At 40.9% G+C, this 15610-nt stretch overlaps 1 protein-coding gene across 1 annotated transcript; it reads right to left on the minus strand.

Moving 5' to 3' along the window:
- Window positions 1-6593: 6593 nt before the first annotated feature.
- Window positions 6594-10086, minus strand: LOC141651303 (uncharacterized). The gene is made up of 2 exons (XM_074459021.1): window positions 8239-10086; window positions 6594-8159 (listed from the first exon to the last, which is right to left on the minus strand). The coding sequence occupies exons 1-2, from the start codon at window positions 10084-10086 to the stop codon at window positions 6594-6596; spliced, it is 3414 nt and encodes a 1137-aa protein (XP_074315122.1).
- Between the last annotated feature and the right edge of the window lie 5524 nt (window positions 10087-15610).

Below are 15610 nucleotides of genomic sequence, written 5' to 3' on the forward strand. Positions count from 1 at the left end.
TTATCTTTTAAGATTTTAAAATTTTAAACGTTTAATAAGTTGTATAGTTAGTTTTGTAATTAAGATGATGCTTATTTAATTTTAATTTTAATTTTAATTTTTACTATCTCAATTTGGAGATTATTGATTGTGATGAGGCTATTAAAAAGTGGAGATTACATGTTTGGATCTAAATGTGAAAAATGAAAACATATTTTTTACTCTTTTAGTTGGCTTACAAAGCATCACCATTCATTATCGGCAAGATTCTCTATTTTACATGTATATTTTTAATATTATTTCTTGACCTCCATCTTGCATTCTCTATTTCCACTATCTGCAGTAGCCCCTTTTTTTTATTCTTTGAGGACGCATATTATTATTTTTTATATGATTTGGATCTTCTTGTTTTCCTTTGCAGTTTTGAAAGCGAGACCGATATCATCGTTACTTGATTATTTGACTAGCAGACTAGAGGTTTATAATTTTTCTTGTAAGGTAGTCCTTCTTATTGTCACGTAGTAGCCATATGAGATGCTTTGTGAATATGTATATTTTGCCTTCTTTGCTTCTTTTATGCTTATTTTTCACTCTTGACAGACACCTTTTTTTTTGAAACAAGTATATATCTCAACATGGCGCACTTTGTCGAACGTCTCAAGGGTGATCGAAAATACTTGTGTATTAACAATGGTGACCATGGTGAAGAGTCCGAGACCAGCTTTCCTGTTTACAAATCATTATTGCGTGCTCAGCATGAACTGGTTAATACCATTACCCCGGCGGATTTTCAAGAAAACATGTCAATTCCTGCAAGGCCGAGCGCTTATGGGACTCGTGGTCATACTCTTATCAGTACTTTACCTACACAACCTATGCAAGATGAAATATTTCCACTTTTGGGGCGTAGAGTTATTTCCGGAGATACCAGATAGGGTTGTCACGTTATTCAAATTCCCGGAGAATCAACTTACATCGCAGGATACTGGGAATGGACCGAAGATGTTCTTGCTAGATATGGAGCCGTCCTAAAAAATTGTTCAATTTATGATGCGGTGTATGCTTCATTATATTCTTATGTCCGAGAACCTTGTATTTTGCGTGCATTCCTAGAAGCTTGGTGTTCCACTACCAACACACTTCATACTATGTTCGGAGAATTTTCTATTTCATTATGGGATCTCCATCGTCTCAGCGGTTTGCCTATCCTTGGATCAATTTATGATGAAGCAGTTCCTAGTTTTGACAACTTACATGCTCTTGATGCTCAAGGTGTTCGGGTAATCCCCCGAGCATGTCATTTCCTACTGGTTGTTTATCATCGTCTTAAAATGTAGTCTGGTGGAAAAGGTGTCAAAGGTGTCACTTCACAGCAATGGATTGAGTTTTGGTGCAAGAGGTCTCATGTATATAAAATGCCCCCGAAACGACGACGAGAGAGCAAGAATCCTCCTAAATTCACGGGAAACCCTTCTGGAAAAATTGACCCAAAACCGCTTGTCAAGACAGCTGAAGAGGCAAAAATATTTGAGTCATAGGGAATAGTTCATGAAAGTCGGAAGCAAACAACATATCTGGCGGCCTTCTTATCATGCTGGTTATGTAACTTTGTACTCCCAGAATCTGAAGATCGACTTATTAGACCAGAAACTTTTGAGGTTGCAAGCTTGATGGCTCGTGGAGAAGTATTTAGTCTTGCACCGCCGGTGTTAGCTAGTATTTATCGAGGGCTCAACATGATTTCTACATCTCCTAAGCCTGGTTATTCGGGTTCCGTCTTTCCTGCCCATTATTTGTATAGTTGGCTTGCTCACTATTTCAGGACGCATCACGAAGTTGAACCATGCCCGAGGGGTCCAAGAATGGTGCTTTATTCTGGTGCGCAACAAGCGAAATTTTTTAGAGACGACGAAGCTCGCAGACTCATTCACGAGGGACGGTCCATTAACCTTGGCTGTATTACTAAATTTTTTGACAAGGGTGTATGTTTGCACGATGATGGGGCGTTAGATAAAGTAAACTTTAGCTATTTCATTTATTTACGTACTGCATATTTTCCATTACGCTCTGGTACATTATTTGTGCTCCAGCAGTACACCCCACATCGTTTTTCCAAAGAATTTGGTTTTTGTCAAGGACTTCCTAACACTCTTATTTCAAACGCGAAGCATGTATCTTGCAAAGAAGCACTCAGAAAATGGCGAAATATTTGAAGGTAGTCGATCTCGGGTGCATTTGTTTCCTCCTCCAAGGTCAAAGTGGCGGGATTTTAATTCGGTAGCTTTTGAAAAGTGGTGGAGTAAGGTAGATGTAAAGGACTTGTTAGCAAAAGTTCATGTGTTGAATTCGGCAATAGAACCTGATCCGACCAAGAAGTTATCTAAAAGTCATGGGAAAAAGAGTGCAACACGTACGTCGCCGAATCATTCCATAACTGAAGGCTCTGGTGAGACACCATCCTTAATTCAATCTCCGAGAAACCAGGCGGGCAGTTCACAACCAAACCAAATTATTGCGGGAGGAGTGGATAGTGATGATGGGGAGTCTGACACCAACTTCAAACATAGGCGTCGAGGAGACGTTGATAAAGCCAGGGGAGAAGTTGATAAAGCCAAAGCAGCTGCTAATATCGATGTGCGAAACCTCAGTCGAGTTGACATGGACCTCTTCGCAAACATACCAGAATTCTCTGATAATCCCTCAAAATTGATTCTGGTAGTACGCCTTTAATTCTTGTTATCAACTTATTTTATTTTATTATTATTATTATTTTATTTTTAATTTTTTTTTCCAGGACGGAGAATTTAACCTCGAGAAAGAAGTGCCAAATTTGATAGGTGAACTTCTTCTTGATGTTGTTGACCGACTGAATCCACGCAAAGGCAAGGAGTTAAAAAAATTCAAACATCCTATTGACGAAGGTAAAATAGAATCATCTCATCCAAAGAACAAAACAATGGCTTTGTCAACCTCTACCAGTCAACCGTCTGTTCAAAGTCCTCACTCCCTAAAAGCAATTGCGACACAAGATCTTGAACTCCACAAGAGAGCGCTTGGTACTTTAGTCAACGTGCATCCAAACTCGAACGTCCCCGCGCCATCTGTGATTACAATTATGCGAGAAACACCAGTAAAAGGAATTTTACATACAGGCTTGAAGTTGGCTGCTAGTAGTTTGTTGAAGACCGTAAAAGAGGTAACTTTTGCAGATGTCGAGAAAATTGGGAAAGAAGCCACCTTGGTTTACAAATGTATAAAACACTTTAAAGGAGATCCGACTCGTCTTCAAGACAAGATAGAGTCGTATGTTGCCACCGTCAAGGCTTTCCGCTTTCTAGAAGAAGCTACCAGGGACCGTCTTTGCCATGAGGATTTGGGCAAAGAAATTACTGAAGAGCACGAAGGGCTCGAAAAAGATAGTCATGTTCTTGCTGATGCCGAGGCGGCTTGTCTCACTATAGCGGGAAAGATGTCTGATGTAGGCAAGGAGATAGCTCAACTAGAGGATACGTTAGAAAAAGCTCATAAAGCATATCGTCAGTTAGCTAGTGACATGGAAAATTTGGAGAGATCCCGCAAGTCTGCTCAAAACCAAATTGAAACAAGAGAGTCGAAGATCGCTAAATTGGAGGCGACCCCGCAATTGAGTGCAGAAGATGTAGCCGTTCTTGAGGAGAAGAGACGTTTAGTCCTGGAATTGCAATCATCGTTGGACCCAGATGCTTGGATGGATTTGGTACTCTAGGATAAATTTTATCATTGGTCACCATCCCTTTTTTTTTATACGTACCCATTTTTATTTTGACATGATAACGAAGTACGTTATAACTTAGTAAGTAAGAGTTGTAGTCTTTGGTATACACACGTAATTTTTTGTATTCGCACTGTTTTGTTGTACGTGGTAATTTTGTGTTTAGCGGATATGCTGCGCACTTCTCTCTTTTGGATATAATGTAAATGTATGTTACATTATAAATTTGCATTTGGCTGCTAGACTATATCTATGTATAAGATATAGTGTAACAGGACACGTTGTGATTTTTAGATTTAGCCGTACACAGTTTAAACTCATGCGGGCCAGGAGCGGTAAAACGTTTTTTTTTTTTTTTAGGTATGATACACATTTTTTGTGGCTGCACTCAGGCTACATGTTCACCCAAGTTGCCTACGTACTTGCAAAGTAGAAACAGTACTTCACAAGATCAAGCCGACGTAGTTCATAGAGGCTTGCAGTTTACACTCTTGCTTAGGAGTCTGGCTTGCAGTTTACGCTCTTACTTAGGAGCATGGCTTGCAGTTTACGCTCTTGCTTAGGAGCATGGTGTTGTTTCAAGAGTAGTAACGTTTGAGAAATTTCCCATTTATTGGGCCTATGAGCACACCGTCTTCATCCGCAATCTTGTATGCGCCATTCGTGAAAACTTCTTGTACCACATACGGGCCATCCCACTTAGAGGTGAATTTACCAACCGGCTTGTGAGAAGTGATAATTGGTCTTCGTATTGCAAGGACTAGGTCTCCTACTTGAAAAGAACGAGGACGTACTTTTTTGTTGAATGCTCGTGACAACCTTGCTTGATAACATTGGAGCTTCTGTTGGGCCTCTAGTCTTTTTTCATCGAGTGCCTCCAACTCTGCTAAACGTAACTTGTCATTTTCATCTTCTGTAAGTTCCTCTTGAATAGCAATGCGTAAGGATGGGATCTGCATTTCTAACGGCAACACGGCTTCTACTCCATACACTAACGCATACGGGGTTGCTTGAGTAGGAGTTTTGTATGTGGTGCGATAGGCCCACAATGCCTCGCCAATTCTTTCATGCCAATCTCGCTTTGATTTTGCTACTACTTTTCTCAACAAGTTGCAAAGTGTCTTGTTAAAGCCTTCAGCCAAGCCATTTGCAGGAGCGTTGTACATCGATGACTTGTACTGTCTGAATTTGAGCTTCTCTCCTAAACTTGTCATCAGATGGTTATCGAACTGTTTCCCATTATCAGTTATAATACGTTGTGGTACACCATATCTATATATTATTTGAGTTCGGACAAAATTCACAACATTTTCCTTCTTGACTTCCCGTAATGTGATGGCTTCTGCCCATTTTGAGAAATAGTCAGTACCAGCGAGAATATACTCGTGTCCATTCGAGGCTTTCGGAGTGAGAGGTCCCACAATGTCAAGTCCCCAAGCTTCAAAGGGCCATGAAGATACAGTCGGGTGTAATGGCTCCGGTGGCTGATGTATGAAGTTTGCGTAGAACTGACAGGGTTGACACTTTTTCGCGAAATCCATGCAGTCTTGAACCATTGTTGGCCAGTAATACCCTATTCTCTTTACACGATCATAAAGTTTAGTTCTAGATTGGTGAGCGCCACAAATTCCAGAATGAGCTTCGTGCATTACTTCAGTGGCTTCATCTTTATTTAGACACCTCAACCAGTGTCCTAAGAAAGAGCGTCTGTAGAGCGTCCCTTTGTAATGAAGAAATTTTGGAGCACGTCGACGTACCTCTACCTTGTGCCTGGGATCATCAGGTAATTTTTGGTGGTCCAAGAAATCAATGATAGGTTGGCGCCAGTCATCCTCATCAGTCGTGTAGACGCAAATCATATATGTTGTATCTATATCTTCTATTGTTTCAAGCAAAGGTATTGCCCAGCGATTGCAGACTGGCACTTCCATAGATTCTTCTGCCCCCAGTGCCAAAGTGGCTGCAAGGTTAGCAAGCGCGTCAGCCAACTTATTGGCACTCCTCGGTACATGACCAATATTGATAGAGTCAAGTTGATTAAGCAGTTGCAGCGCCTGTCGATGGTAGGGAATCAAGTCTTCCTTTCGTACCTCATACTCATCGAGGACTTGGCTGATCACCAATTGTGAGTCTCCATAAATATCCATGTCCCTTACGCCTATTTCAATTGCCATTTGAAGACCTAATATCAAAGCTTGGTATTCTGCTACGTTATTTGAGCAAAACTGTGTGAGTGTAAATGAGTATGGCATTACATGGTTTTGCGGAGATATGAACACAACTCCTGCTCCAGCTCCATCTCGTCTTCATAAAGACCGTCGAAGTACATTTGCCATGGAGGTAAAATGTCCACGTAAAATATCTCTTCTCCTGGTAGTTCGTCTGAAAGTTCCCACTCTGCCGGGATTGGATGATCTGCGAAGAAATCTGCAATAACCTGACCTTTTACTGCTTTTTGAGACACAAACACTAAGTCGTATTGTTTAAGTAACACTGCCCATTTCGCAAGTCTTCCAGATAAGACTGGTCTTGAGAGTATGTACTTGATTGGATCGGCTTTTGAGACCACGTGTATGGTATGCGCCTGCATGTAGTGCCTCAACTTCTGAATGGCGAACACCAAAGCAAGACATATCTTCTCTATGGACGAGTAATTTAATTCAGCTCCAACCAAGGTACGACTCAAGTAGTAGAGTGCTCTCTCCTTGCGGTCTTCAATTTTTTGCACACACATTGCCCCCAACGATCGTTCTTGTGCGGTGATGTATAGAATGAGCGGTTTTCCTGGAATCGGTGCCCCCAACACTGGTGCACTAGCCAGGTACTTTTTTATGCTATCAAAAGCATGTTTGCATTTTTCATCCTACTGAAATGGAGCATCCTTTTTCATGAGATGGCTGAACGGCTGACAACGTCCAGCTAGGTTAGAGATAAACCTTCGAATGTATGCCAAACGTCCCTGCAACCCGCGCAGCTCCTTCAACATCTTTGGTTCTGGCATTTCGTTGATAGCTTTGATTTTTGTCTGGTCAATTTCAATGCCTCTGTGCCTGACTACAATCCCTAAGAACTTCCCAGATGTGACACCAAACGCACACTTCAGTGGATTCATCTTGAGTTGACATTTTCTAAGTCTCTCAAAGATGGTCCGAAGGTCTTTAACATGGTCTTTTCTTTTCTTTGATTTGACAACCACGTCGTCGACATAACATTCTATCGTTTTATGCAACATGTCATCAAAGATTTTTTGCATTGCACACTGATATGTGGCCCCGGCATTTTTAAGTCCAAACGGCATGACTGTGTAGCAAAATATCCCTTTTGGTGTGCGAAATATCGTTGCTTCTTGATCTTCAGGTGCCATTTGTATTTGATTGTATCCAGCAGTGCAATCCATGAACGAGAGTGCTTCGTGGCCAGTAGTTGCATCGATCATCAACTCTGTAACTGGCAAAGGGAAGTCGTCCTTTGGACATGCATCATTAAGATCTCTGAAGTCGACGCATACACGTAGTTGCCCATTTTTCTTTCTGACTGGAACAATGTTAGCTATCCAGGTAGGATATCTGACTTCATGGATAAATCCAGCCTCAATGAGTTTGTTAACCTCTTTTTCGATTTCAGGTATAAGCTTCGTTCTAAAGCGACGTTGAGATTGCTTTCTAGGACTGATTCCATTTCTGATTGCCAATCGATGAACTGCAATTTTTGGGCTTAGTCCAGGCATTTCCTTGTTGCTCCAAGCGAAGACGTCCTTGTATTCAACCAACAATTTGTAGTATTCCTCTTCTTCCTCTTTAGTCAACAGAGCACTGACGTAGATTGGACGAGGATCTTCATCAGTTCCTAGGTTTAGTTCTTTTAAATCATCTACGGTTGATTGTACCTCATCTTCAAGCCTTTCAGGTGCCTTGTCAGCCTCTACCTCTTCGTTGTCATCAGTTATCTCTTCTGCAGTGATATGATAAGAAGTCACAATTTCCAAGTCTTTTGCATCACGGGAGTGTGAAGATGGAGGTTTAGACTCTTCAACATTGTTTGAGGAGAGACCAGTGAGAACTAATACTCGTCTTCGTGCTTTTAGTGGCTCATGCTGGATGATGTCCACCACTTGCAAACGCTTCATGCGAGAGGTTATTGCGCTTCTCAAGTCATCACTTATGCTTACTTCTTCAGCGTTTTCTTCCACAGAAGTTGAGCACAGAAGAGTCTTACCACTATCATTATTGGAGGCTTCTAAAGGAGTGAAGACCGTATTTGAACGAACACCTAAACGATCACTTAATGCACCTTTCTTTCTTGTAAATGGCGGAGGGGTTGACGACTTAACTTCATTTGTTCCTCGTTTATCCAGTCGAGTGAAGACAGAAGGACGATTTGTTGTAGGACTCGGTCTCCCCAGCCTGTCGAATACAGAAGGACGGGCTCTCTGTGCAGGTGGACTTATCCTGTCGAAGACTGAAGATGTTGATAGTGTTTTAATGTCTTCTCGCTTCATTCTCTCTCACCTCTTCCTTTGTGATATGTTGTGAAGATGTAGTAGTTCTGTTCCTACGAGCACTGATCTTCACGGGTGTGGGAAACTTATAACCAAGCCCCGCTTTAGTCTCTATAAAGCTTCCTTCTTGCTTGTACAACTCCTGTTGCGTTTTGTTAAGCCCATATGGTTCAACTTCTACAACTTTCCCAAGCGGAGTTGGTTTTGTAACGTCGTAACCTGCCTTTTCCAGTATCTTATATGCGTTGGAATCAAATATTCCCACATTCTGATTGCTTGATGATTGGTTTGATGAATAGACGAAACCGACTGGAGGAGGTCTCATAACTTTCATTTGGTTTGAACTTGGAAGAGGTGTGGTGACTTTCGCCATCCATTCTTGCTTGATCATTGAGCTTGGTTTACTTTTGTCTTTAAGATCTCTATTTGTTAGACATTCTGCAAAAGGACTATCTCCTTCTTTGCGGCGAGACTTGGGAATATACCGCAATACTGGCGAGGTAGACTTCTGTGGCATTTCTTGCTTCTTGGGTGATGTAATGGGAGTAGATGCTTTACTAGTGTTGTCTATATCTTGCTTATCATTTTCTTTAATATGACACGTAAAAACATCTTCTTTGGTATTCTCTTTCAGCTTACCTCCTTTTCCAGTTGAAGAAATGGTAGTTGGCATGAACTCACTAGAAGTACCATTTTCTTCAAAGAACTTTGCATCAGTGAAAAAAGAGTCAACCTTAGTGAAAGGCTTGGCGTCTCTATTTATCTTCCTTTCACCGCCGCGATAATACTTCAAGCATTGATGGAGGGTTGATGCAACGACTCCATTTTCATGTTTCCATGGTCGACCTAATAATAACTTGAATGATGTCTTGGCCTCGATGACATGGAAGAGTGGTTCAGATGACAAGTCACCCATGCTAAGGCTTACACGAATCATGCTGATAGCCCGCTCTCCATTTAAGTTGAAACCGTGAATTACTGTTCGACTACTAGAAAGTTCATCAACCGTGATGCCTAGCTCTTTCATGGTTGCTTTGGGCATGAGATTTACTCCTGAGCCTCCATCTATTAAGATGATATTGACTTTTTGTCCTCGAATGTAGCCTGACACATAAAGCGGTCTATTGTGAGGCTTGGAACCAAGAAGCAGATCTTCATTTGAAAAGGTCAAGGCTGCATTGCAGGAGACACATTGTGTTGACTGCTCTGCAAACTCTCCTACATCTTTCATCTTGCCAGCGTATAGTTCTGGTTTATCAATTCCTTGGAGTATTTTCTGACGCTTCTCTTTTGGCAGGTGAAAGATTTGCCTCCACCCCATATTTGCAGGAAGGGCGTTGAGAGCCTTTACAACTTCATTTTCCTTTTGAGGGTAAGATTGCAATTGTTGTGATGGTACCACATCATCTACATCATCTGCTTCGTTTTCCTTTACTTTTTCTTTATCATCATGGCCTAATGCAGAAATGGTACATACGGTAACATTGTTCAAGAAATCTCTTGGAAGGAATTCTTCTAGAGCAATATGACTCAACGATTTTTGCTTAGGCGTATTGATAGGCAAGACATGTGGTTTGACCACTGTTTCAGACTTCTTATCCCTATCAGACATGCAGGATTTCATCTTCTTTGATTGCTTTCGTCGATGATGGACATGTTCGACTGCTTGCCATACTTGTTTCTTTGTCTTCTTGCGAGTGACTAAGGTCCACCCTTCGTCATCATCATCTACATTCTTTTCATCTTGAGGACCTAATCCTGCTTTGGAGGATATCGATGAAGATGGCTTTTGAAACCATATAGCAACAGGTTCAAGGCTCCCGAATTGCAACATGTATACATCCCACCCACGATGCATCGTTGGCTCCTCATGTTCCTCATGCTGCTCCAATACTGCAGTAGTTTAATTTGTAGCTACTGTTTCATCCAAGTCAAGGATATTCTTTCCGTCTCTGGAGAGCTGTATAATTTTCTCTTTCAGTGTTATACACTTTTCAAGGGGATGACTTACCCGTCTGTGATAGCGACAATAGTTGGGATCACTTATCTTGTTAGCCTGATCAGGTCTCTTGGAATCTGGCAGTTGTATAACCTTTTTCTCCAGAAGGTCATCTAGCATTCCGGATAGGTCAGAGTTTGGGAAAGGGTACTTCTTAGCTTGTAACTCTTTTAACGTGGGCTTGTCCCGCTGATTGTAAGTATATGGTTCCTTCTTATTTTCATACTTAGGCTTTGATGAGATCTTGACGGGCGAGCCGCTGGTTTCGACGACCATTGCCTCATTTCCTATCGACTTGAAGCTCTTATCTGTCTTTCTGAACTCCTTCTTTTCACTTGGTGCCTTAGAAGAGGTTGATCGAGCTTTGCCACACCCTTTGATTGTAATATCCATGTCGTGAGCAAGGGTTGCCAATTCTGGAAAGCTTTTTGGCTTGATTCCTTTCATTATATAAAGAATATCCCATATCATCCCGTTAATGCACATTTCCACTGCCGAGGATTCACTCAAGCGATCTTTGCACTGCAGACTCAATGCACGCCATCGATCGATGTAGTCGATGACAGGTTCATCCTCCCATTGTGTTGTGTTTGTTAGTTCACTCATGCAGACAATACGCCTAGTGTTGTAGAACCTGTTAAGAAATTCGTCTTCCATCCGACCCCAACTGTCAATTGACTCAGAGTCCAAGTCTGTGTACCAATCAAAAGCAATTCCTTTAAGAGAACATACGAACTGCTTGACTAGACGATCACCATTAGTTCCAGCATTGTTGCATGTCTCGACGAAGTGGGCGATGTGTTGTTTTGGATTTCCCTTCCCGTCGAACTGTTGAAACTTTGGAGGCTGATAACCAAGAGGCATGCGCAGACTGTCAATCCTCTTAGTATAAGGCTTGATGTAGCGTCCACTACTTGTCGAACTTTCACCTAGCTGACTTTTAATTGTCTTAGCTATCAACTCTTTAAGCTTCTCTTCAGTGAAAGCGCCAATTTCATTGCCAGGAGTCTTTCCAGTATCATCTTTGTCATCGTCCTTATCAGTATCATCATCCTTGTCAGAGTCAGTGTGCTCACTTGAGATCCTTTTCTCGCGAAGCTCCACCACTTCCTTTTGAAGTTCATCAATGTTCTTGTTCTTTTCTTCATTCTCCTTCATCATCTTTTCAAGGAGCTTGTTCATGCTTTGGACTTGCTCCTCAAGTGTAGAACCAGAAATCACCATGACTGAAGCGCTGATAGGAGTGTAGGCATCCTTCTTTTTTGGTGACGCCCTAGGTTTGCAAGGGGAAGAGTTTTTGTCGACCTTAGAAGTTCGAGTCTCTTCACGCGAAGGAGTAGAGGCAGCAAGGATAGTTGTAGCAGCAGCAGCTATAGAGGCAACAGAGATCTTGGGTGGCCTGGTAGGGACATGTGTAGAGTGTAGGCTAGTAGCAGCAGCGTTGATAGCAGCTTTCTTTGCCATTCCTCTAGTGCAGATGCCAACTGATTGCGTGGCTGGGGAGGAAGCAGCAGCAGGAGTATCCTGCAGGATAGCTGCGTAGGTCTTCTTGGGGGTGCTGGAAGAGGTGTCTTGCTTGGTAGACATCTTCTTGTAGCGGTAGACTTAATTTGTAAACTAGTAGAGATGAGAGGTAGAGATGTTCACGTCGGGTTCACCAAATTTGTAACGACAAATTTTGTATTGCGATAAGTTGAAATACAAAACAAGGAAACAAAATGAGTTTTTATTAATATCAGAAAAGTTCGTGTACAATCTCTAATAATCCTCTGATTCTAACTAAACAAATAGGGTACGCGTGCACGATCCACGAAAGGGGTGCGCGTGCGTTTTGCAGGGGGTGCACGTGTAGAGGGTGTATGCACTCTACGCGCGACGTTGACTTGTATTCTTGAGAGGGTCGAATGACTTGAGTCTCTCTTGAATGTTTGAATATTCGAGTTTGAATGTTTGAATATTCGAGTTTGAATGTTTGAGTTTTCTTGCGCAGGCGGCACGAATTTGTTGTGCTTGTTGACTGCTTACGTTGAATTTCACGAGATTTTCATAGAGAATTCCAGAGCTTTTCTTTTCTTCGAGTTTTTCTATCTTCGAAATGAAAGAACTTCGCTCTATTTATAGAGAAAAAGTTGGGCTTTCTCCAGCTTAGGGTTGTGGGCCCATTTCTCGGCTCGTTTGCAATTTTAGCCCAATTTAACTTCTGTTTGGACCCGAATAACTCAGAATGACCCAAATTTGATTTTAAAAGGGACAAAAATAATTAAATTGAGTAATTTATTTATTATTAACTCAAATTAATTAATTTCTATATTTTCGACACTTAAATAAAATTTCAGTACCTACAGATATTGTTGAGCACATTGATTGGTTTTGTTTTTAACTAATAATACCCTTCTAAATTCTTTTACAATTGGTTGTTCCATGTCATAATGCATTAACTATGAAGATTAGTCCATCACATCAGATACACATATTAACACACAGTAACTACACACGGAATTTGTGTATTTCGGACGTCCCCGCGATGTTATGTACCATCTTTACAAGAGTGCGGAGAATAAAACTGATACAGTTGGATCAAGGGACTGCTACTAGCTAGAAGAAACCCTCGGCCTTCGTTGTTGAAAAGCTTTATGTCATTACTCGATTGCCATCCACTTTAAATTTTCGCCCTTCTAATTGCAAATTCCGGGCTGTTTTCCCTGCTAGTCTTTGTTTGGCTGGATATATTTGACACCTTACTTGTGCGCACTCCTCCCACATATGAGGTTTTAGACGAATGAGGTGGCTTAGCTGGTACCGTGGTTATCTTGGCTGGCTGACCGGTGGTAACCATTTTGCTGATGAGGGCTGTTGGCTCCATCGTTCCTGTTGCGGCTGGAAGCTGTTGTAGTTTTGTGTAGGGTAATTTACAAATCGAACTTGGATAATTTGATGATCACGAAATGTATCGCTTTCCTTAGAAAGTATTTCTACCCTATTAAGCCTTTGGGTTGCAAGAAATCTTTCCTAGGATAATACACCAAATTCCCTCTTGTTCTAAGGCAAAACAAGAGAAAACTTATGAAGTTTCTATATTTTGTTTGTTATACAAAAATCTGAAAATAAGGTTTGTTTTTATTATTTTATCTAACCCTTTCTCATGCATACTTTGAGTATATATATACTAATGCAAAATAATCAGAAAAACGAAAGGTAGTTACTTTCCAAACGGAACATAAAGACAAGTATGAAACAATGCAACACGGTTCATGGAACCCGATAAATAACACTCACCCCGATCGGGGTTAGCATCCCCGATCGGGGACGTGGTTTTTCCAATTTCACGTAAACAAAAAATTGGAAATCTTCACTATACAACAACGGCCCCGATCGGGGCTAGCAACCCCGATAGGGGTTAGTCAATTTTCCAATTTTGTGCTACGATTTCATCGACTAACTTGCATTGTGACTTATTCTTTAAATTTGCTCATTCAAACTCGTTTATATGAGCGTGTACTCCACACTCCCTAACCCATATTATAACGGTCAAACTCGCTACGATTTTTGGCCAAATCCCGATTGCATTCAAATGATATAGTGATTAACATAAATCACCAACATTCCTCCCCCATTTAAATGCAATCCTTGATTCAAAACAACAAACCAAACCAAACTTATACATAAAACGAAAATGTCACGAAGATTGACTTTTCATCTTAGTGAATTATACATTCTGCATTCGAGTATCGGGGTGTCACAATGGATTGAACCCTTCAAAGTCATTTGAATACATGAAGATAAAACACATATAAATTTATTACAACTTCACAAGCTAATTAACCGACACTATATTACACGGCCTAGTGTCCCTATCCATTCATGAGTGCTTAAAAGCCAAGCCCGAGCTTCTTGAAGCGGCCAACTTCACACTCACATAGGTAGACTCTTTTCTTCATGCTCCTACAAAAGCAATTTTTCAAAAGATCTATTAAGAATATGAACTTCATCCTAACATATCATGTAGGTCTAAGCACATACCTTCAGGATTATCTAAACTTTGTGCTTCAACTTAAAATAATAGGCTTCCCACATTGAATTCTACCTCTAATGTCATATTAGAGGGGAATTGGGTGTCCTAGCACCATAAGTTAAAAGGGCTTTAGACCCATCCCGATCATTGACTTGTACACCAAGTCCCTAGCCAATCCCTTGGTTAAATGATCAGCTAGATTTTGTTGAGATCTCACGAAACTCACCGATATCACCCCTTGAGTGATCAACTCTCATACCGCGCTATGTCTAACACCTAGGTGTCGCGACTTACCATTATATACTTGGCTATATGCCTTAGCCAAAGTAGACTCATTATCACAAAGAATCGAAATTGGTGATATAGGTTTAGGCCACAACGGAATCTCATAAATTAAATTCCGTAGCCATTCCGCCTCTTTTCCGGCTGAAGCCAAGGCTATGAATTCCGACTCCATTGTCGAACTTGTAATGCAAGTTTGCTTCTTAGAAGCCCACGAAATGGCGCCTCCACCAAGCAAGAATACCCATCCACTTGTAAAAGAATGATCTTCCACATTGGAGATCCAACTTGCATCCGAATATCCTTTTATAACCGATGGATGTTCCATATATGTCAAACCATAGTTCATGGTTTTCTTTAAGTATTGTAATACACGTTTAACCGCTACCCAATGATGAGTACTTGGTTTAATTGTGTATCTACTTAATTTTCCTACTGCATAGGCAATATCCGGTCTTGTACTCGTCATTGCATACATTAAACATCCAATCACTTGCGAGTACTCAAGTTGTGAAATTGCATCACCCGTATGGGGAATAAGTTTTACTCTTGGATCCATGGGGGTACTAACCGGAGAACAATTATCATACTTAAATCTTTTAAGTACCTTCTCAATGTAATGAGATTGAGATAATGCAATTCCTTTGTTTTTCCTTATAATCTTTATACCAAGTATAACATCCGCCTCCCCCATGTCTTTCATTTCGAAACTTGATGATAAAAAGGCCTTTGTGAGGTCTACTTGATTTTGGTTGGTACCAAATATCAATATATCATCAACATATAAACAAATTATAACACCATTTCTGGCATCATCATATTTACTATATACACACTTGTCGGATTGGTTTAGCTTATAACCATTTGACAAAACCACTTCATCAAATTTATTATGCAATTGCTTAGGAGCTTGTTTGAGTCCATATAAGGATTTGACAAGCTTACACACCTTATGCTCATTTCCCGGCATAACAAACCCTTCCGGTTGTCTCATATAAATTTCCTCATCTAAGTCCCCATTTAAGAATGTGGTCTTAACATCCATTTGATGGATCACTAAATTATTAATCGCCGCCAGTGCAATTAATA

Source organism: Silene latifolia, chromosome 4, assembly GCF_048544455.1.
Source record: "Silene latifolia isolate original U9 population chromosome 4, ASM4854445v1, whole genome shotgun sequence".
Lineage (NCBI taxonomy): Eukaryota > Viridiplantae > Streptophyta > Magnoliopsida > Caryophyllales > Caryophyllaceae > Silene > Silene latifolia.